General features: G+C 41.7%; 1 protein-coding gene across 7 annotated transcripts in view; it reads left to right on the forward strand.

The window, feature by feature from the left end:
* The window catches only part of kcnc2 (potassium voltage-gated channel, Shaw-related subfamily, member 2), a 145,366-nt gene that overhangs the window by 103,738 nt on the left and 16,748 nt on the right, over positions 1 to 24,880 (forward strand). For all 7 annotated transcript variants that reach the window (XR_008562975.2, XR_008562976.2, XM_054739522.2 and 4 more), the window contains exon 2: positions 21,377 to 22,307. Coding sequence is in view for 5 of the 7 variants with exons in the window: in XM_054739522.2 (XP_054595497.2) it covers positions 21,377 to 22,307 (931 nt within the window). In the remaining 2 variants the exon portion in view is untranslated. The remainder of the gene's footprint in view (positions 1 to 21,376; positions 22,308 to 24,880) is intronic.

A 24,880-nucleotide genomic window follows, 5' to 3' on the forward strand; every position in this document is an offset into this window, starting at 1 on the left:
CACCTTACGATTCCATCTGCTTGGTTTTAGAAAAATAAAATAGAGAAATTAGAAAACCTGAGCATAAAATCTGTGTAATGAATACAGGTGACCTACTTCATTTTACTTTCCCATCTTACAAAGTTTTCTGATATTTTTGATTATATTTTAATTCTTTTTCTCCAAATACATTTTCCTGATGCATCACAATATATATTTTTATATAGAACAAAACCACTTAGCTTCACAAATTTCCAGCAAAAAATGACAACTTCTCGTGTTCCTCCTTCGTCGTCCTTGTCAATGATCTGTTGTCAAGTTTAGACTCTTCAACACTAGAAACAGCGAGACCCCCAGCACTGTGTGCCACCAAATCAATCAGGTAAACAGAATGAAAAATCTAAGTTCATCCTTCCAGTCGGGCCACTCATCCTGCACTCCAGCCTTTTTTCGCTGATGCTCGTCTGCTTTGGTTGATCATGTCAGACTCTCAGATGCTCTCAAACTCAGAGATGTAAATCTCTCTAGATATCCCAAATCAGACACCAGGAATCAGATCAAGACTTTTTTTAACTGATTGTATGAAGTCGATGTGGAGTCCCTCGCAATGTGATGCAGCTGGAATGAGAATCAGCTCCTCTAAATCTGATACAATAGTCTTGATTCGGAAAAGTGTAGAATGCCTTTTCCGGGGCAGGGATGAGGTACTGCCAGCTGGAGCGTGAGATCGATAGGCGGATTGGTGCTGAGTCTGCAAGGATGCAGGCGTCGTACCGATCTGTCATGGTGAAGAGAGAGCTGAGCCTGAAGGGAAAGCTCTCAATTTACCGGTCGATCTACATTCCTACCCTCACCTATGGTCATGAGCTTTGGGTAGTGACCGAAAGAACAAGATTGCGGATACAAGCGGCCGAGATACAAGATCGGGTGAGAAGCTTGGTCATCTGGGAGGGGCTCGGAGTAGACCGGCTGCTCCTCTACATTGACAGGAGCCAGTTGAGGTGGCTCGGGCATCTGGTCAGGATGCCTCCTGGACGCCTTCCTGATGAAGATCTCTGGGTACGTCCAACTAGGAGATGGCCTAAAGGAAGACCCAGGACACAGTGGAGGGACTATGTCTCTCACCTGGCCAGGGAACGCCTTGGGATTTCCCCAGAAGAGCTGGCCCAAGTGGCTGGGGAGAGGGAAATCTGGGCCTCTCGACTTAGGCTACTGCCCCCGCGACCCGACTCCGGATAAGTGGAAGAAAATGGATGGATTTTAATTTGCTTGAATGAAATCCCTCATGTTGAAATAAATGTGGATGAAGAATTGCATCTGCATGCAAACCAAATCAAGCTATTTTTCTCCCAACCACTGCAAGAACTAACTGATTTATTACCTGTTTAATAGCATTAATCATCAAAAGACAGCTCTTCTCTGTTTTCTTCTTTCATCACATTTATCTCCGAGTTCATACACAGTGATCCCAACAAAACCTGTTCTTGGCTTTTCCCTTTTTCCCGTTTTATTGTCTCATATAAATAATTTAATGTATGAGCTAGAGCATTCACAGTTCCAGGTTTAAATGGGAGTGTTGGTTTGGTGTAACTCAGACATCGGTGCAGCTGCAGCTGAACACAGACTTTCTGCAGCATCCACTCGTTTCTCTTCCTTTGCCTTCAGACTGAATGGCCTACATTTTAAACTGATTCTAGAAAAAGGAATGTCTAAACTTTTTTTCATACAATTAAATAGATACATACATAAATACATACATGTCAGTATTTTCAGCTTTGATATGACTTTCTTTCCAGCACAATCCCAGGGTTACTCACAGGTGATCTCACCTCGCCTCTCAGTCTGGTCACATCCAATTTTTATGCACCTGTTAAAGATAAACGTTGGCTTTTGTGAGTCAACTATTTGAGCTACTGGCAAACATCTGAAATATTGATAGGCAGATAAAAGATGAAAACGAGAAGCAGCAGGGTGAGAAAGGCGTTGGTTATATTTAGAATCACAGCCTCACTGGAAGAGGAGTTTTGTCTGAGGTGCAACAGCTTTTGTTTTCAGGGGTTCAGAAAAATCAGCTGCATGTGTTTCTTTTTTATACTCGGGTATTATTGAGAGCAGCTTTGACAGGAAACATCAGGCAATTGAAAACAGCTTTTATAAGTCCATAATAATGAAATAATAATAATAAAATACCCAAAAGGAGAAGAGCAGCACACAAAGAAGTTCAGGATCAGATGGACTAATCTCTTGTTATTCATTTATTTTTAACCCATAACAAAATGTGTTGATGATCAACAAAGTGGAGAGGTAGTAGATTTGTGTTTGTCAGAACGACTGTGAACACGTCACGTTTCTGTCCGGACCATTTTAGACGTGACACAAGTTAAGTTCAGATAAAACATATGTTAATTTGATGCTTTTCTTTGTTCTGTTGACTGATTCAAATTAAGTTAATGTTAGTGCCTACTAGCATTAGCATTATGTTGTGTTGCTGTAGCACTAGCTCTGTGCTGTCATATGGGTGCCTCTATAAACACTGCAAACATGAAAAATACTGTCCATCTGTTTACTGACAGCATTTGGTTTTAGGAATTACATGTCTAAAAAAGCCATTTCAAAAACTCGTCGTTTGTGATGTCCCAGCTATTAGAGTATCTTAGTGTAAAGCAGGGGATACTGACAGAGGAGCAGGGGATGGGTAGGCTACAGCTTGTTTTCGTAAATCATAATAATCGTTCATTCTGAGGTTTTTATGCAGGCTTAACCTGAAAGCAATCTTCTACACCAGGGATTCCCTAAGTGTGGTGCGCGCACCCCCGGGGGTGCACGAGCTGCCGCTAGGGCAAACCTGGGCATTTTACGGCCCGCGGGCCACATACGGCCCTTTGGTTGACTTTGACCGGCCCACGTAAGGTTAATTGGAAATTACAAAATAAATGCATTTTTTCATTTTACCTCATGCATGGACTAAGGCTGCATTGCTTTTATTTTGAAGTTGTTTTTTACGTACACAATGATGCAATACGTATAGCAACAAGTGCCCGCGGTTGACATGGTGATTGCAGCCCCCAGAAATGTCCGCTCATGCAAAAAAAAAGTAAGATGCCGAATGCAGGATTTTCAACAAAAATTGGACTGCTAAGTATTTTTTTACTGAAGTCGGAGGTAAAGCCGTGTGTTTGGTTTGTGGGGAGGAGATTGCTGTGTTTAAGGACTACAATTTGAGTCGGCATTACGACAAGAAACACTCGGAAAAATACAAGAACTTGTCTGATGCTGAGAGGGCGCGGATAGGGAGTGATCTTTTTACAGAGGTAAATGCGTGCATGGACACTCTGGGATTGAAATGGGAGAGACTGTCAGGTGTCACAACAGACGGTTGTCCAAATCTTACAGGGAAAATGTCGGACTTTGGAAACGCATGCAAGATAAAGTGACAGAAATCGATGCAGATCAAAAATTGGTGTTTTTGCATTGCATTATACACCACCATGTGTTGTGCAAGTCAGTGCTAAAAATCAACCATTTTACTGATGTTGTTACCAAAATAATAAACTTCATCAGGGCGCGGGCAATGAATCACAGTTTGTCGCTCTTTTGGAGGAGCATGAGACTGAGCATAGTGACATTGGCTACCACACAGCTGTCAGAAGGCTCAGCCTGGGGAAAGTGCTGAAGAGGGTTTGGGACTTGAAAGCAGAGATTCAAGAGTTTTGCGAGAGGAAAGGCAAAGACATTCCAGAGCTCTCAGATGAGGATTGGATGGCAGATTTTGCATTTGCTGTTGATGTGACTGCACTGATGAATGAACTGAACACCAGACTGCAAGGCAAGGGCTTTTTTGTTCATGAAATGCACAGCCTCATGAAGGCCTTCAAGAGAAAGCTGCAGTTTCTTTCAAGTCAACTGTAGAGCAACACTCTCACTCACATGCAAACCCTGAACGAAGTCACACCATCAGCTGATCACCTCAGCAGGTACTCATCCATGTTAGGAGCATTACATGGTGAGTTTTCAAGGCGTTTTGAAGATCTCAGAACAATCGAGGATGAAATGCACATGATTTCCTCTCCCTTTACCTGCAATGTGGATAATGAACCCAGTGATGTGCAGCTGGAACTCATTGACCTGCAGTCTGATGCAGTACTGGCAGAGCACTTTAAGTCAGGATCTCTGCTGGATTTCTACTCTTCTCTTAAGGAGGAGAACTTCCCAAACCTGAGGAGACATGCTCAGAAGATGTTGATTCTCTTCGGCTCTACCTACATTTGTAGACTAACATTTTCAATGATGAAGTTTACAAAATCCAGGTATAAATCCTCTCTCACCGATGATCATTTGTCAGCTGTGCTTCGCATCTCCACCTCAGACATTCAACCTGACTTTGATGCACTCGTTAAAGCCCAGCAGAGACTAGATTTCTCTCACTGAATAAGAAAAAAATCGCTTAAAACACGAAATAAGGTGTTTGGACCACAAATGTAGGCAACTAGCAGTGAACTGGGACACTTTTTTTTAAACCTCTTTTATCACAGTTCAGTGATTTTATTTTACAGACAATACTGAGTGTCTGTAGAATGCTAAGAACCTCTTTCCAACAATATTTGAAACTCAAAATGTGTTTTGGAGTGAATGTGACTGAAACTGTTAACTAATATAAGTCACAAATGTTTAACAAAAACCAAATGCGCACACTTTGTTTACCATTGCCTTGGGAAATTTGAATAAATCACATTTTTTGTAAGCCAACCTCACTTTTTCCTTTTTGCTCATTTATAACATATAGTCTACTCTTACCAGCTTGAAAAACCGATGGTATTTACTGCTTTTTATAAAGAAATACCATTAATATTATGCATAATTGACTTCAGCCTTTTGGCCTGGCCCTCCACAATATTTTATGTTTCTCATGTGGCCCCATGGAAAAAATAATTGCCCACCCCTGCGCTAGGGGGTGTGCGAGGTGAAAAGTGTAATGGCTGCGGAGCTCAGAGAAGTCTGTCATATGTCACCATTAACGTAGCCAGAAACTCATTTGTGGGTGGACCTAAGAAAAAGTAAGTAGGCCCAATAAATGCAATTGAAAACAAGTATATTTTGCTTGTGTGTGTGTGTGTGTGTCCTCTGCATGTGCCCTAGCTTCATGATAATGACACACTCCGAGCTTCAGCACTCTGACCTGCGCACGCTGTCAATAGCAAGATATGTTCCGTATTTGATCATTTTTAACGGTGTTGGAGGAATCTGAAGGTAAGTCATTCTGGCAGATTGTAATTAACACCTGTCTCATTCAGGTGTTCTGACATTGTAAACCTCACACACAGAACATTGTGGATGTAACAAAATAAATCAAGAAACGATTCCCATCTGAGCATTTTAGCATTATAATTATAATATATTATTATATTAGCACACTGACTGTGGGACAGCATTCTAAATGTGTCTGGCCATTAACAGCGCGATGAAGATCTGAAGTTCAGAGCGCGTCTGTCAGAGGTCAGACGCATTCCAGCGGAACCACGGCTCACGGGTGCACATGTGAGCACATCTGGGCTGGGCAGAAGTTATTTTACAACATTGGTTTAAATAGCACCAATAACAAGACGCGGTGACTGGAGCGGCTCATGGAGCTGTGCCGCACACACACAAACAGATTTCACCTCCTTCTCCCCAATTACTCTAAATGACTTAGCCTCAATAATCAGTCAGATGAAGCTCTCATCATGCTCATCAGATATCTTAACTCCCTCTGTCTTAGTCGGGTCCCTTGCCTCCATCAGTCCATCTCTGTTGACTATAATCACCAGCTCACTGAGCCAAGGCTGTGTTCCATCTTACTTTAAAAATGCAGAAGTGACTCCTCTCTTAAAGAAACCCAACCTTGACGCCAGCTCCACCAGTAACTTTAGGCCCATTTCTAAGCTACCTTTCATCAGTAAAGTACTTGAGAAGGTTGTGGAAACCCAACTCAGATCCTGGTTTTCCAAGTCAAAGATCTCTGACCCCTTCCAATCTGGCTTTCTGAAGCAGCACTCAACTGAGACTGCTCTAGTAAGGGTGCACGATGACCTCCTGATGGCTGCTGATGCAGGGAAATGCTCTGTCATGGTCCTGCTAGACCTCAGTGCAGCTTTTGACACTGTAGACCACAACTTTCTACTAAACAGGTTAAAGGCTCTGGCTGGGATTTCAGGTTCCGCTCTAGACTGGCTCTCTTCCTATCTCACAAACAGAACATTCACAGTGAAGTCAGAAACCTTCTCTTCAGATACTGCCTCTCTAACATGCGGGGTCCCACAAGGTTCAGTTCTAGGGCCTCTACTATTCGCATTCTATATGGGCAAGACACTTAACCCACCTTGCCTGCTGATGGTGGTCAGAGGGACCGGTGGCACCTGTGTTTGGCAGCCTCGCCTCTGTCAGTGCTCCCCAGGGCAGCTGTGGCTACATTGTAGCTCATCACCATCAGTGTGTGAATGTGTGTGTGAATGGATGAATGAAACACTGTAGTGTAAAGCGCTTTGGAGTCCTTACTCTGAGAGGCGCTATACAAGTGCGGGTCATTTATCATTTAACATGCCAAATAGTATTATTAGCAACCGCCACCTCTGGTATTTTGTTGGTGTAACAAGGATATGCTCCACTTTCCATTGCAAACTGATAACTGAATATTTACTGGTCTAGCTTTTCTGTTATACTTTTATGTTAGAGCTGTTTTACTTGTTAGATCATTTGCTAAATAACATAAAAATGCAACATATTAAATAGTTATTTAACTAAAAAGAACTCATATTATGAAATTTTTACGATATCACCCTGACCTAATTTTACATAAGCGCCAATTCTTAGATGTGTTACAGTTGTGGTCAGAAGTTTACATACACTTGTTAAAAATATAATATAATGGCTCTACTGAGTGTCCCGTTACTTCTAAAACTCTGATTTTTCTCTGATAGAGTGATTGGAACAGATACTTCTTTGTCACAAAAAACATTCATGAAGTTCGGTTCTTTAATGTCTTTATTATGGGTTAACAGAGAAAAGTGATCACATTTGCTGGGTCACAAATATACATACAGCAGTGCTAATATTTGGTTACATGTCCCTTAGCCATTTTCACTTCAATTAGGCACTTTTGGTAGCCATCCACAAGCTTCTGGCAAGCTTCTGGTTGAATCTTTGACCACTCCTCTTGACAGAATTGGTGAAGTTCAGTTAAATTTGATGGCTTTCTGACATGGACTTGTTTCTTCAGCACTGTCCACATGTTTGCAATGGGGTTTAAGTCAGGACTTTGGGAAGGCCATTCTAAAACCCTTATTCTAGCCTGATTTAGCCATTCCTTTACCACTTTTGATGTGTGTTTGGGGTCATTGTCCTGTTGGAACACCCAACTGCGCCCAAGACCCAACCTTCGTGCTGATGATTTTAGGTTATGTTGAAGAATGTGAAGGTAATCCTCCTTCTTCATTATCCCATTTACTCTCTGTAAAGCACCAGTTCCATTGGCAGCAAAACAGCCCCACAGCATAATATTCCCACCACCATGCTTGACTGTAGGCATGGTGTTCTTGGGGTTAAAGGCCTCATCTTTTCTCCTCCAAACATATTGCTGGGCATTGTGGCCAAAAAGCTCGATTTTCGTTTCGTCTGACCACAGAACTTTCCTCCAGAAGGTCTTATCTTTGTCCATGTTATCAGCAGCAAACTTCAGTCGAGCCTTAAGGTGCCGCTTTTGGAGCAAGGGCTTCCTTCTTGCACGGCAGCCTCTCAGTCCATGGAGATGCAAAACACGTTTGACTGTGGACAATGACACCTGTGTTCCAGCAGCTTCTAATTCTTGGCAGATCTGCTTTTTGGTGATTCTTGGTTCACTCTTTACCCTCCTGACCAATTTTCTCTCAGCAGCAGGTGATAGGTTGCGTTTTCTTCCTGATCTTGGCAGTGATGAAACAGTGCCATGCACCTTATACTTACAAACAATTGTTTGCACTGTTGCTCTTGGGACCTGCAGCTGCTTTGAAATGGCCCCAAGTGACTTTCCTGACTTGTTCAAGTCAATAATTTGCTTTTTCAGATCCATGCTGAGCTCCTTTGACTTTCCCATTGTAGCGTTTGTGGGCGTTTGTATCCAATGAGCCCTATTTACCTGGCCTAAGAGAAGTCACCAGCTGTAGTCACTCATAATCACTCACAAGAAGTTAAGAGGCCATGCTATGAAGCTCAGTTCACTGACACGTTTCTAAGTCACCAAAATTGCTAGTTCATGTTGCTGTATGTATATTTGTGACCCAGCAAATGTGATCACTTTTCTCTGTTAACCCATAATAAAGACATTAAAGAACCAAACTTCATGAATGTTTTTAGTGACAAAGAAGTATCTGTTCCAATCACTCTATCAGAGAAAAATCAGAGTTTTAGAAGTAACGGGACACTCAGTAGAGCCATTATATTATATTTTTTACAAGTGTATGTAAACTTCTGACCACAACTGTATTTCAGGGCATTGGGGCATGTGTAGTCACGGTGCATAAATGACGAAGCTGCCAGGCTCCAGAAACTGAAAATGTGGTCAATGGATGAACTGACTCTAACTTAAAAATGTAAAAATATTTGACATAAAACTACATTTGAGGATTAAATGTAACATGCCATACCAACATACCTCTGAAAATGATAAAGGCACCAAAAAATTCCTATTTTAATATCATCAACCATCAAATTTTACAACTAAGCCCCACTATCAGCTGACAAAACACAAGCAAAAGAAGCTTTGTCTTGTCGGGTCTGAGGCTTAAGGGCTCCAGGGAGACAGGGGGATGCTGTCTTAAGCTTTGAGTCTGTAGGCTACGCCAGAACCTCAGAACCCAAAGACTCTATAGGGCCCCTGATTGTCTTGGGTTTTGGCAAACCATCGCTGTAAATTATAAATGATAAATAACCTTAAAACAGATTAAGAACAGACTTCTTACTTACAACTGTGGCCTGGCTAATTAAACTCAGTTCCTTCAAATCTATTGTTTTTATCTACATAAAACTGTGTTGATCATCTGTGACGTTTTACCTCCTATTGAAGAATTCCAGGTTTAAAACCTGATTTTTGTCCTATTGCTACGGCAGGGTGGTTAATGGTCATGAAACATGCAAGGATAATTTTAAAGCAACTGCTTCTTTAGAAAAGAAAACAAATCCCTTAAAATGATAAACCTTCTCCACCGAGTAGCAGCAGATGATGCCAAATATAATAATCTGGCTTTCCTTCAACCCTCAGAGTGTCTGTGTAAATGAGTCGACAGTGGCTGGCAGTTGTCTGATCCAGCTCCCCACCCTCTCCTCCAACGTCGACTTCACCGACTTAAAGGGACAATGAATTATTCAAATTAGCACGCCTGGAAAAAATTGATAGGCTATTTTTAGCTCTGGCATGTGGCTGGTTGACAAAAGCTGTGGGTTCCCCGGGTGTGCTGGCTGTCACGTCATAGAAAGCAGTGTAACGAGGGAGGAAGAGTGTGTTGTTATTGTGTGTGTCTCAGTGTGTGTGTGTGTGTGTGTATGTGTGTGTGTGTGTAAGTGTGTGTGTGAGAGAGAGAGAGAGCAATGTGAAAATGTGTTTCTGTTGTTCGGGATCTTCTGCTCACATCTGTCTGTTATTGGTCCTTAATTAGCACCAACAGGGATTTACTGAAACCTATCGTTTTAGTGGAGTGAGTGGCACCAAAATCTTGTTTTGTCATCTGTCAACTCCAAAAAAAGGAGAGAAAAGGAGGGATGGACTGTGAACAAAAAGAGGGGGAAACCCTTTTTGCTGCCAAAAATAACACAAAACAAAACGCCTGTTCGATCCCCCGCAGCCGCCTCAAATTTGTCATCCCTCCATGTTCACACTTACAATTCACCATGTTGAAATCTCAACAAAGAGGTGGTGTTACCATAGCAGTGGGAAATAAAGGAATAAAAAGAAAAGTGGAGCCCTGAGTCAGACAAAAACATGCTTTTGTTTGGGAGCTTGATTGTAATTTCCACTATTCTTCTCCGTCTCTGGAACTCATCACGTCCTCCCAGACACCTACTTTCATAATTTTTTTTATCTTGCTTTATATCATCCAACCTTTTCTTTTCAGAAGAAGGATGAGATGGAAATCAATTACTTGGCGATTTAATTATGTATGCGCTGCAATGGTTTTTAAATGAACCATTCAGCTAACTATGTAACATAATGTTGATTTAACCGCTGTTTAATTTGAGAAGTGGGCGCACCGTGTGACAGAACTTGCAAATTCAGACATCATATCTGCTTTCCAGCATACACCATCCCCCTTCTACAGCCTGGCTCGGCTATCACACAGCATGTGGAAGCAGATACTGTGTGCACACGCAGAAGCTAATGGCCTGGACTCCTGACAAGACAGTCATCAAAACGCTTCTGGAGCCCCGGAGGACCATTTAGAGGATCCATCATTCACACTTTATGGAAGCGCTTTCCTCCATCCTACAGAAGTTCACTTAAAAGGGTTAAAGAGTTCTAAAAATACTGTAAATTGATGTCTTTTTTATTAGAAGGATACTAACTTTGGTAACCCCTCCAAGCCATAATTGCATTGGATTTAGGAATGCTGTGATGTAAACTACTTTACCTTATCATTAGATTTTAATCTGGACAGCACATTTACAGTGGGGCAAAAAAGTATTTAGTCAGCCACCGATTGTGCAAGTTCTCCCACTTAAAATGATGACAGAGGTCAGTAATTTTCATCATAGGTACACTTCAACTGTGAGAGACAGAATGTGAAAAAAAAATCCAGGAATTCACATGGCAGGATTTTGAAAGAATATATTTGTAAATCAGGGTGGAAAATAAGTATTCGGTCACTTCAAACAAGGAAAATCTCTGGCTCTCACAGACCTGTAACGTCTTCCTTAAGAAGCTTTTCTGTCCTCCACTCGTTACCTGTATTAATGGCACCTGTTTGAACACATTATCTGTATAAAAGACACCTGTCCATGTCAGATTCAGTGGGCTTAGCTGGAGTGTGGCTATGAGACCCAGGTGCGGAGAGACTGGTGTTGGATGGTGACTGTTATGTGGCAGCGTGGGAAGATCTCTTCCCGTATGGTTCTCAGAGTTCGTACAGTTTAGTGTTTTAGTTCTTGGAATGAGTTGGCGTCTATCGTTAGATGATGACTGAGTGCCGGCTCAGCTGTGAGAGGTTCTTAAATAGGTTCAGCGGGATGACGTCACCGTGTTGCGTCGGTGACGGAGATGCTGGGAGATGGAGTGCAGCACCCTCCAGGCCCGCGGAGGAGGTCAGGAGGAGGAGTTCATGACAGTCCATAGCCTCAGTCAGACTCCAAACTCCACTATGGCCAAGACCAAAGAGCTTTCGAAGGACACCAGGAAAAGAATTGTAAACCTGCACCAGACTGGGAAGAGTGAATCTACAATAGGCAAGCAGCTTGGTGTGAAAAAATCAACTCTGGAAGCAATTATCAGAAAATGGAAGACATACAAGACCACTGATAATCTCCCTCGATCTGGGGCTCCATGCAAGATCTCATCCCGTGGGGTCAAAATGATCGAGAACAGTGAGCAAGAATCCCAGAACCACACGGGGGGACCTGGTGAGTGAACTGCAGAGAGCTGGGACCACAGTAACAAAGGTCACCATCAGTAACACACTACAACGGCAGGGAATCAAATCCTGCAGTGCCAGACGTGTTCCGCTGCTGAAGCCAGTGCATGTCCAGGCCCGCCTGAAGTTTGCCAGAGAGCACATGGATGATACAGCAGAGGATTGGGAGAATGTCATGTGGTCAGATGAAACCAAAGTAGAACTTTTTGGTATAAACTCAACTCGTGTTTGGAGGAAGAAGAATACTGAGTTACATCCCAAGAACACCATACCTACTGTGAAGCATGGGGGTGGGAACATCATGCTTTGGGGCTATTTTTCTGCTAAGGGGACAGGACAACTGATCCGTGTTAAGGACAGAATGACTGGGGCCATGTATCATGAGATTCTGAGCCAAAACCTCCTTCCATCAGTGAGAGCTTTGAAGATGAAACGTGGCTGGGTCTTCCAACACGACAATGATCCCAAACACACCACCCGGGCAACAAAGGAGTGGCTCCATAAGAAGCATTTGAAAGTCCTGGAGTGGCCTAGCCAGTCTCCAGACCTCAACCCCATAGAAAATCTGTGGAGGGAGTTGAAAGTCCGTGTTGCTCGGCGACAGCCCCAAAACATCGCTGCTCTCGAGAAGATCTGCATGGAGGAATGGGCCAAAATACCAGCTACTGTGTGTGCAAACCTGGTAAAGACCTATAGTAATCGTTTGACCTCTGTTATTGCCAACAAAGGTTATGTTACAAAGTATTGAGTTGAATTTTTGTTATTGACCAAATACTTATTTTCCACCCTGATTTACAAATAAATTCTTTAAAAATCCTGCCATGTGAATTCATGGATTTTTTTCACATTCTGTCTCACAGTTGAAGTGTACCTATGATGAAAATTACTGACCTCTGTCATCATTTTAAGTGGGAGAACTTGCACAATCGGTGGCTGACTAAATACTTTTTTGCCCCAATCCAAGATCGATTATAACATTTTTTATCACATGTGATTTTCATATTGAGACATTTCTCCCAGGCATCCTCAAGTGTTCTAGCTGAGAGAGAATTTATGAACCCTGTGCATCTTTTTGCTGTGCTCTCCTCTTGGAAAACCTTCAGAGGGAGGTAACCAAGAAGTGTCCTAGTCACATGCCCTAACCACAATCTGGCCCTTTTCGATGAACACAGCAGCAGTTCACCTCTTCTCTACAAGTCGGCTTGGGCACGCAGTGTAAGAAGATCACATCGCTGTCATTTTCTAGGTTCTGTAGATGTGGACTGGAATATAGATCAGTCAAACATGTGGACATTACCAATGTGAACAGTTCAGTTCTTACTTATAATGGGACAGAGGTCAAGACAGAGGGGCTGTTCTGGTGTCATTAGATGGCTTTAGCTTGTCCACCATCTTTGGTTTTATGTTAGTTTCGAGTGCCAGACCAACTCTTCATATCTGGATTCATCTGTTACGCCATATGTGACCCCTAACTGTTCCTGGAGTGAGTTTTGCCCAGCGTTGAGAAGGACTGATGCTGGACGAACCCCATGTGTATCTTGTTTAAAAAAATAAAATAAAACTTTAACTGGTTTCCTTTTTCTGAGTAGCACAATTAAATCCTGTGTTTCTGCACTTTTACCTGATGATCACTAATCTGGTTCATATGATTCTTTTTAAGAAGCTTTGTTTAGTCACATAGTATAATAATTTAGTCTTAGTTTGGTCAACATTTCCCCTCATTGTATTCAGATTGAAGGTGTCCAATTCCTCCCAAAGTCTTGGACTTTCTGAGTAGATACAGTTGTAATGGGTTCCAGATCCTCACAATGACCAACAGAGAGCCTTCCCTTGCCTTTTGAGACATTGAGAATACCCTTGTGATTTGCAGTTTGTGGCCAACTTTCAGGTGAAATAATAAAAGATTTACTAAAAGTTTAATTTGAGTTGGCAACCAAACCCTCTCAGTCAGCATCCACCAGTCTAACTGTCTGCATGGCCTTAATCACCTGTTGGGTAGAAAACAAGCAGCTTCTGTGTCACACTCAAGTCCTTTGATCTGCATCTGAGTAGTCCATCTGGGCAACAAACACACCAAATGTTTGTTCATCTTTTTACCACTTTGTCTTTTTATGTTTTCACTACTTTGACAAGAATGATTCACAGCACTTGTTCTTGCATTCTGCCGTAGTAATGACCCTCCAGTTCTCTAATGTAGACAGCTAAAACAGCATCTTCAGTAACGGTCTTGTTACATTATCTTGCATATCTTCTTGGAGTGTGTTGGTATGCCCGGGGTCTCCTTCTTTCACTGATGTCATAGCAGCTCCATGGGAGACTGAACCAGCACAACGGTGAGTGGTGGTTGGGGCCAGAAACAGAACACAAACGTCCACTTGTAGTGTCAAACAGATGGTGGCAGCCCTGAGGAGGTGAGGGCAGCAAATGCTCTGATTGGCTGAGCCAGCATGATGATCCCTGAAAAAGAACCTGAGAGAGTGGATGGATGTATGGTGTGTGTGTGTGTGTGTGTGTGTGTGTGTGTGTGTGTGTGTGTGTGTGTGTGTGTGTGTGTGTGTGTGTGTGTGTGTGTGTGTGTGTGTGTGTGTGTGTGTGTGTGTGTGTCTTGGATGGGGGGGATTTCAGGGAAGGTATGGGATTTGGAAGAAGGCATCAATATATCCATCTGACATCATGTTGTGCCGAGAGATGTATGGAAAATCAGTGACCTGTGAGCTATGATCTATTTTTATGTTGTTTTCTCATGAGTCAAAATGCAGATCCATTCCTTCTGTTCATCAACAGCTTTTCAGCTTACTGACATTAAAACAATTAAAACATCCATGCAGATTCCCTAGCAAAAACCTGATTTGCAGGTGTTTTGTGTTTTATTGTGCTTGACATCAAAAACATTTAATTTCAGAAGTACCACATCTGAGGGCTGATTTCTAAATCTTTTTGAGATCTGACCTGCTAACAACAATTTTAGCAGATTCATAAAAATAAAAAATGATAGAACGTTCTTTTTGAGATTTCAGATTCACTGACTGCTGTAAATGCTCTAAAGACAAACTCATCAGATTTTCCTCCCATACGTGGTGTGTTAAGAATGCCCTGGTCTGCTTAGAAAGACATCTGTACTGCTTCGATCATAAATTCTGAATGCGACATGTAGCCAGTCAGAAAGCGAGGTGATGGTAGCAAGCTGCATGAAACGAGGAGATTCCAAATTGTCTTCCTCATTTGCCAGTTTTGAGATATTTTAAAATATTCCCTGTCTTACCTGAGTAAAAGGAGTTAAATATGTTCATGTGTGATGTATTTTCTGCGTGGCCAAACACAACATAGTTTATGACTAAAACTACTACATCCATGAGTTTTTTTCTTTTCTCTCCTCGTGTGGGATCTCTACACATTTGGAAAGTCTTTGAACATTCTTTAAATGTTGCTGTGTGAAGGCACTGTAACCCACACTATCGGAGTATGAGAGAGGACATGTGCTGTGTCTAGGGTAAGAATATAAAATAGCATGAATGTGTGTGTGTGTGTGTGTGTGTGTGTGTGTGTGTGTGTGTGTGTGTGTGTGTGTGTGTGTGTGTGTGTGTGTGTGTGTAACAAAATATATAACAGGAAGCTGGATGAAGTGTGCAATATTTAAATACCTTTGCAAGAACTTGCAAAGTTTGCTCCTAAAATAATCCTGATGGGTTTAGAACAAAGACATCAGGGGCCTCATTTATCAAGCTTGCTTACGCATGGAAAACTGCGTAAGCAACTTTCCACGCAAACTTTGGGATTCATGAAAGAAAGCTTAGCGGAAAAATGTGCACAACTTTAAGTTGATTAAGGACCTGGCTTACGCTCATGTTGGACATGGAGAGCACCTGCAGTGCTGCTGCTGAGAAGGATAAAATTATGAAATCCTGCAGCATTATCACTTGTACTGCTTCGTTTTCACACAGAACAAGACCCCCCACACGCACACACATGCGCGCACACACACACACACACTCATGCGCGCACACTCAAAACACGCGCGCGCATGCACGCACACACACAGCCTGAAGCGCAGAATGCGGAATGCATAATATCAACAGGGGGACAGATTGAGATAGAATGTCATTCGTCTGTGACAGTGTGTGTGTCCTGTCACTGTGATCCGATCGATCACGTCTCCTGGCTACTTGGACAAGGAAGATCTCTGTTTGGCTGACTGGTTAGCGTGTGTGACTTTCACCCGGGAGTCTGGGGATCGAATCCTTATCGGATCATTTTCTTTATCTCCGCCACAGATCTCTCTGAAGAACTCAGCATTGACGGCTTCAGCAACACTGTGCCACCCCGGATTTTCTCTTATTTGTTTAGCAAAAGCACTTCCTTTCATTTCTCCACCTCACCCACAAATACCTGAATTTGCTTGTGAAATAGCACTTCCTTGATCTACGGTCGCCATCGTCATTGGCGGAGCGCAACAACAGACAGCTTATGTATATGCATGAGATCCACAAGGCACTTTGCATTGACTATTTATGGCAGTAAGTGGGCATGGTGAGGGCGGGATGTGAATAAATTCCAGCTGAAAAACATTTGTAGATAGTTTCTGATTTATGAAGCGGAGATTGCGTGCAGCTGTGCGTACTCCATGTTTGATAGGTCACAAACCTACTTGGCGTAAGTACTTTTTTTTTTTTTGCAGAGCTTAAGTACGGTTTTAGTAAGGATTCTACGCAATGTTTGATAAATGAGACCCCTGGACTTTTTAAAATTCCTTGAAGAGTTTTTACTTCTGATACAAACAGCTTTATCAGTTCAACAGAATGCCAAACATTTTTACATCAGTATCATTAAAGTGAGCTAGATAACAAATCATACAGGAATCCCAAGTGAGATGTTTAGATCACTTACCCAATGGTGTGGATTGATGCAAATATGTACGTCAGTGGTTCTGAGTCCTGGTCCTGGTGGGCCAGTATCCAACAAAACACCTGATTTCAATCAGCAGGTGATTAGCAGGCTTCTGTAAGTCTGACGAGCTGCACAGCTGATTCATCCACTGATTCAAGTGAGTTGGAGGAGCAGAGCAACAATGAAGACATGCTGTATACTGGCTTGTATGCAGAGTTTTCTGAGTTTTGGACATGTGAAACCTTAGACCTCCTCTTAAATATGCTTGTTTTCTCATGAACAAGGGTGATTTATTTTACTTCTCTGTCAAAAGGGAAAGGAAAATTATCTTGCTTGAAGACAAGGACAACAAAGACCTGAATGAAAGGCCTAAGGAGGGAGAAGTGGAGTAAAATGTGAATAAGCTCACATAAATGACAATTTCTCTACAGGTGAAAAGCTTCAGATGATTTATTTTTTAACTGGAAAAGTTCCTCAGATGATGGTCACATTGTAGGGATCAGTGAGGAGTAAAACTAAAAGAAGTCCACTGAAATATTTATCATTTCATCTGTTGAGTGTGAATCAGATGAGCATACAAAGCTGCAGTGCTCTTGTTTGATTTGCCTCTGTGCTCTGGGATGCCGTGTGGGTTTATCGTCAGCATCCTGGCCCACTGGCTCTGGTGGCACCAAGCCAGCAGCCAAATGTAATCCCACCAAGAATCAAAGCTGTCTCGTGTCTTGTGGTCTGGAAGAGTTCCAAAGGTGACCAAGATGTGACGATGAGGAGTTTTCTGCTTCAGCACTGATACATTAAAGCTGTAGACATGGATTTCAACAATTATTTGTTCTAATTGATGTTTTATGAGAAATTTGTCAAATTAAATGAAAGTAAATGCCTCATTAAGATTGATCAAGACAGAATGGTGCAACAAAAATGTTTTTATTAGTATGTTATAAAAATACCCAGTTTTAAATTATTGTGAGGCTCACAGCCTGTGGAGGTTCCCTCCTCCAGCTAACATGTGTTATGATACAACTGAAATAAAACAAGAACAGGTTAATCATAAAGGGTCTGATGAAATGGGTTTGTTTTTTTGTCCTTTTTTCTATGAAATATTTAAATGAGACTCCAAAAAGTAAAGTGGATCATTGAAATAAGCTATTTAAAAGAAAAATATATAAATTTCTATTAATTTTGGTCAATTGAAAAATAATAATAGAAAAAAATAATACAGCAAGAAGCCTTTCATTTCAATGAAAATATATAAATGTATTAAGATTATTAAAAATCTGCCTGTATTTAAAAACAAAGGAAAACAAGATTCCTGGGTTGTTGCGCTTCAGATTTTCTATTTTCATTTTGAAATAAATAAATAAATAGAATAGCTGCATCGTACCTGTTTTCCTGTGGATACATGCCATTTCCCCCCTGATGCCTGAGGATTTTAGTTTGTGGTGACACATCTTCTAAACAGGCACCGCTTTAATATGTTTTGTACCAGGACCTCTCATTCTGCACATGCAGCTGGATATTTTTCACATATTCTTCATGCTGGTGTGTTTTCACACAGAAGCATAGCTGGGAATAAGGCTAATGTTAGCTCATGTCCTCTTTGTTTTGATGTGATTGAGTTGGTACAAGCTCCGGTCTGGTCTGGGAAATTCCTGGGATCCCTCAGCAAAAGATGGAATGTGGAGACGGGGACATCCAGGCTTCCCCCTGAACCTGTTGGATGAATGTGCACTTCCAGATGTGACACACATGTGAAGGTCATGAGATTGAGGTGTAAAATATCAGACAGACATCATCAGTGAAAAATTTCCTTGGGTTAAATTAAATGAGCAATATTCACATGGACTATTTCTGCAGCTGCATTGCAATACATTGAAAAATTAATTTGTTGAAGAACAGGACTTATTTAGCATGCAGAGTGTGTGTGCTGGAAATCAGGATGTCGAGAGGCGTGTGCCTCTTGCAATCACATGGTAGGGTGGTGCTTCTGCATTTTTAATGTCTATCATAAATACTTTGTGTGCGTGTGTGTGTGTGTGTGTGTGTGTGTGTGTGTGTGTGGGCATGTGTGTGTTTGTCTGCGCATGTGCGTGTGTGCACGCATGTGCATGCATGTGTGTGTGTACATGCATGCATGTGTGTGTGTGTCTGCGTGTGTGTGCACGTGGGCATGCGTGTGCATGCATGTGTGCGTGCATCTGTGTGTGTGTGTGTGTAGGAGTGTGTACATGCATGGGTGCGCGTGTGTGTGTGTGTGTGTGTGTGTGTGTGTGTGTGTGTGTGTGAGAGTGTGTTTGTGTTTGTAATGACGGGCATCACTGCTGTACTTCACGTGTTAGAGACTTTTGTATAAGTCTAGTGATGTGGTCAGTGTTCATCTGCAGGAGAAACATCTTTTATTCCACAGAAAAAAAAAAGACAGTGACTGCTCAGCATGAGGCATCAGGTGTCATTAGCTTATACAGCATCTAAGCAGCATGATGAAACTCAGGTAGCTCTGCTGTTTCAGCCAGTGTCATACCAGGAGGAAGAAAGAAACAATTTGATATATTTAATATATTGTAGTTTGTGAATGGAACTAACACTTCTAGGTTTAATTGTAATAATACACTGAATTAGTATTTTATTATTAAATGACATTGCCAGTAGGGGTGGATTATTGGTGTGATCCGAAGTAACCTCTCTTAAGTATTATGGTTGCCTTGTGCCTGTAAAATCTTCAGGTAATAGGACTGAACACACATGTGATTAAAGGCCAATAAAGAAGGACGTATAATAGCTTGTTCAGAGAGTAGCAGCAGAAAACATGCACATGGTTCAGGATCAGGGCGACCCAAATAGTGGCAATGATATTTTGAGAGTGTGTGAGTCATTCGATTTGAAAACAAGGCAGAGTGTGAAACGATTTGTTCAGAGCGCAGTGAGCAGTTCACAACAGTGGTTGTACTGTGGGAGGGAGAAGGAGTGTAGTAGGTTGTTCACAGAAATCTGTTCTAGCAGTAAGAGAACCAGGGATATTTGTAAATTCAAGACTTCCTGAAGTATGTACAGGGGTACATACAGATAACTACAGAGTACTTATATGCTTCAACCAACCCACTGTCATCTGGACAAAGCAGGCAGCACTGTGAGGGTCATGTTCTTTGATTTCTCCAGTGCATTTAACACAATTCATACTGATGTGCTTTGCCAGAAACTCCAGAAGACACGGGTGGGGGCCTCAACTATCGCCTGGATTAAAGACTACCTGACAAACAGACCACAGTTTTTGAGGCTGAAGAACTGCACATCAAACCAGGCAATCAGTAACATTGGAGCACCACAGGGGACTGTACTCTCACCATTCCTTTTCACCCTGTACACCTCAGACTTCCAGTACTAATCAGAGACCTGTCATCTACAGAAATACTCAGATGACTCTGCAGTTGTCGGGTGTATCAGAGATGGACAGGAAGCTGAGTACAGAGAGCTGTGGAGCACTTTGTGGCATGGTGTGGAAACAATCATCTGACCTTGAATGTGAACAAAACAAAGGAGATGATTTTAGACTTCAGAAGAAACAGGGTGGAGTCAAAACACTGTTTCCATCATGGGAGAAGAAGTGGAGGTGGTTGAGGAATACAAATACCTTGGAGTTCACCTGGACAACAGACTGGACTGGAGAAAGAACAGTGAAGCCGTTTACAAGAAGGGACACAGCAGACTGCACTTCTTGAGGACGCTTAGGTCCTTCAATGTCTGTAGCAAGATGCTGCAGATCTTCTACAAGTCTGTTGTTGAGAGTGTCATCTCTTCAGCCATCGTCTGTTGGGGTAGCAGCATCAGAAGCAGGGACCTGAAAAGGCTCGACAGCCTAATAAAAAAGGCTGGTTCTGTTCTGGGGACGACTGTGGAACCACTGGAGGAGATAATGCAAAGAAGGATTCTCCAGAGAATCAAGAAAATGATGGACAACCCTGAGTATTCTCTTCACAAGACTGTCCGACAACGGAAGAGTGTCTTCAGTCAGAGGCTTCTTCAGTTTCGCTGCAACACTGACCGCTACTGGAGATCCTTGCTGCCAACAGCCATTGTAATATACAATAACTCTTTGATGACTTGATTATTATTATTATTCTGAGCTACTACAGCAATTAATTTCCCTCTGGGATTAATAAAGTATTTTTTTAATTGAATTGAATTGAATATGGGTATGTAAAGAGTACTTATAGGGGTATTTACAGGGTTCTCACAAGGGTACATATAGAGTATGTACAAAGTGATTACAGGGGTACAAAGAGGGGTGCTCTACAAAGACCAGACTGTATTGTACAGTGACTTATTTCCCAGTGCATACAGGGATGTACAGGGTACGTACATAATTAAATATTTAAACCACAGGAGCAATATGGAGAAAACTACTTGTGGTCTTGATGCTGTGACTTTGGGACACCATGGGGTACCTTCAAACAGCAACGTCGCCATGCCTACTGCTATTGGATCAGTTACATGTTATTCATTTGTGAATATGTAAAAAATTAAACTAAAAACATCTAATTGTTCTTATTTCATCTTGGGTGTGTTTCTTGTTTCCTAAAGAAATGTCCCACTTGCTTTTCTGTTAAGTGCCTGAAACACCAGCAGCTGTGAATTCATTTATGCTATATCCGCCTTCCTATTTTGGTTTTCCACAAAGAAAGCAGAGGAGTTCATCTATTTATTGCTCATTATACATTGCTCCTTTCCATGGAATCCATCCATACTTATCATAGCTTCAATAACAAAATAATTGAATGATCTGAATGTTTTTGTGTATTATGAGCAAGTACAATAAAATCAAGTGTAAGAAATCTAAATTACAAGATACTGACTGATGATTACCTTCTTTTTTTCTTCTCTATCTCTTTCAGTTTATTGCCTTTGCATCTTTGTTCTTCATCCTGGTTTCCATCACCACTTTCTGCCTGGAGACTCATGAAGCTTTCAACAAAATCATCAACAAAACTGAAACACGGAATAGCAGCGGGCCTGACTCAGGTCCTCAGTATGAAATAGAAACGGATCCTGCGCTCACATATGTGGAGGGTGTCTGTGTCTTCTGGTTTACGATTGAATTCCTCGTGCGTGTGACGTTTTGCCCGGTCAAGTTGGAGTTTGTTAAAAGTGTTCTCAATATCATCGACTTTGTGGCCATCTTGCCCTTCTACTTAGAGGTTGGGCTGAGTGGCCTTTCTTCAAAGGCTGCCAAGGATGTGTTGGGTTTCCTCAGAGTGGTGCGTTTTGTACGCATCCTCCGTATCTTCAAGCTAACACGTCATTTCGTAGGGCTGAGGGTGCTTGGTCATACTCTGCGGGCCAGCACCAATGAATTCCTGCTGCTAATCATCTTCCTGGCATTGGGAGTGTTAATCTTTGCCACCATGATATATTACGCTGAGAGAATTGGTGCCAAGCCTAATGACCCTACAGCTGCCCTCCACACAAAGTTCAAGAACATCCCCATTGGATTTTGGTGGGCTGTGGTAACCATGACAACACTAGGCTATGGTGACATGTATCCAGAGACCTGGTCAGGCATGGTGGTGGGAGCGTTGTGTGCTTTAGCTGGTGTACTAACGATAGCCATGCCTGTGCCCGTTATTGTCAATAACTTTGGAATGTACTACTCTCTGGCCATGGCCAAGCAAAAGCTGCCGAAGAAGAGGAAGAAACACATCCCTCAGGCAGTGCAAGGAGGTTCCCCGACCTACTACAAAGCGGATCTCAACACCACCTGCAACAGCACCCAAGGTGACCTGTGCCACGTCAAAGGGAGCAGGGTACTAGAACACAACTGTTCAGGTAAGAGTGTGGGAGAGGATGTTCTTCTTTCTAATTACTGCAGCAGTTAAATGTACACGGGCTTCCCTTTGAGATGTCTTTTCTTTGTGGCCAACAATTACACATACAGAACCATCATAGCACGTATGTCCTGCAGCCTTTATCTGTGGTTGCCTAAGTACTAAACGTTCTGTGAAAATAATAGCTCAAGCTGAGAAAACCGTAGAGTACCTGGTTCAAGATATTTACTCAGTAGCGATTGTTTATTTGTTGTTCAGGCTCCAGCAGGTCCATGTGAGTAATGTACTCTGACACATCTGGTATTGATGGAAACGAGCTCTGACCTCTGGATACCAGCTTTATTTAAATTCTGGAGCAGAGATTCCCAAGGGTAGATGAGCACTCTTGGTTCCTTATCCATTAGGTCTCACAATCTGATAAAAAATACTGGATAATTTATATCTTGACTGAAAGCACAAGCAATGTCGAGTTAATTATGTCTCAGTGCTCTTTGAATATGTGCATTTTATATTTGTTAGTGTTTGATTTAGTACAGTTTTGCAGGGATGCTAAATGGTAAATATAGTAAATGTCCAGATTTAAAACAAATGTGTGGAATCATTTCAAAGCGCAGAAATAAAAATCATTTTTCATTTATTATTATTTGCAAAGAGGGCAATGGCAAGGCCAGACCAGCAGGACAAAAAAAATATCCCACTGCCCAGAAGTGGGTGTGTGGTAAAGGGAAAGCCACTGTGCAACTGACCTCCAATGTCAAAGGAAAGCTACTAAAACCCCATTGATGATATATTCTATCATTACAAATGGCATAGGCTGGTGTGAAAGTGACACTTCATTTTCAGCCTCTGGAGATGTGCTCCATTTTTGCCAGACATTACAGAGCATCTTTGGGGTTTGACCATTATTAGCTATTCATTACATGTGTCTCATTCTTTGTGTATGATGGAGTAAGTTATCAAAACTTGACAGGTAATTTTTGTTGTTGTTTTTCTGCATTTGGTATTTTGTGGACTCAGGTAACCACTACAACAGCTAGAAATGGAATGTAGGATAACATTAAAAAACTGCTTTTAGAATAGTTTTGGGTAACAGGTATTTTGAGGATTCCTGGTGTATGCAGACATCCTGGTAAGTTTATTTTTGTGAAACCCTCAGTGGTACCATCGTTGTTTTCCACATGAACTGATCAATGTTTGACCTTAAACGTGAACCTTACAGCACAATGTTGTGTGACATTTAGTGTATGCTTTAATGTGGAAGGGTGTTTTATGTTTCTCATGACTCCCCTGTGACCTCAAGCTTCCCCATCCTTTCACACATCCTGATTTCAGCTTCTTTTTCCCTGCGAAGATACAGCAAAGCCAGGCAACTGGAAAAGTGGCAAGTAGGTTAGATGATTCTTGTTGATCCGGCAGGCACAAAGGGTTAATAAGTCATTGTTAATCTGGTTTGATCCTCTGCCTTGGGCAAAACACTGAACCCAGCGGTGTTCCCACTGGGCTCATTTGGTTGTAATGGTAAAAAAAACGCAGCAGGCTTTTGATCTTGGTGCTTTTAAGTTTTAAAAGTACAATCAATGTAAATCTTGGGAATTTTTCTATAACGCATTTCCGGAGAACCTGCATGAAAAAAATGTCCGGCTCAGTGACTCTATTGGGACATTTCAGAATACATACCCCAGTTCCAGTGTTGGGCAAGTTACTTCAAAACTGTAATGCATTATTTATTACTTGTTACCCTCATTTTAATGTAATTGATTACATTATAATATTACTGATTTTAAAATGTAAGGCATTACACTACTTTTGCATTACTTTAAGTTACTTTTACCAAAACAATTTCAATATGAATTAGGTCTTGTGATGCTCAGTGAACTCATGACACATCCAGAGGAAGGTGATGTGGTGTCTGAGCTAGGATTGCTGTTAAAAACAGTCAGATATAATAGCAGTGCTTTATTAAATAAAAGCAACAACAATCTGTACTCTCAGCACGCTGCCATCTTAGATTAAATGAGCAGGGAGTGAGGTGGTGGGGGCTCCAAGCCTATATTTGCCTTGTTCCCCAAATGCCTTGATACGGCCCTGGATGTGGGACTGACTTCTGGGGTGATCTGATTCTATCACATGTATAAATATTAAATGCTTATATATTATTGCTTTTCACTGGTAAAAATGTGTATTGGGGATAAATCTACCTACTTTTTTTCTTTTCAAGCACTTTGTTTTGTTTTCTTGATTTTATTTGAATAATTTCCTGCCCTTTCTCTCTCTAACCTTCCTGCATGATGCATGTTTTCTCCGTCTTCCAGAAAAACTGTTTCCTACATTTCCTACTTTCTAACTAATCAACCAAAGGGATCTACCGTACGCAAAAAAAAAAAAAAAGCTTAATATGCGCTGCGCTCCTGCAGCATTGAGTTGAAATCACCGGGCAAGGGCACATATTACGAACTCAGCTGAGGCAAAGCACGTCAGAAAAGTACAGAAAGTACAGAGAATATGGGCTGATATGAACGATCGCAAGTGAATTATTTTGTTTTGGTGGAGCGATTTAGTGAATATAACAGCGGC

This window comes from Nothobranchius furzeri, chromosome 1 (genome assembly GCF_043380555.1).
Source record: "Nothobranchius furzeri strain GRZ-AD chromosome 1, NfurGRZ-RIMD1, whole genome shotgun sequence".
Classification (NCBI taxonomy): Eukaryota; Metazoa; Chordata; class Actinopteri; order Cyprinodontiformes; family Nothobranchiidae; genus Nothobranchius; species Nothobranchius furzeri.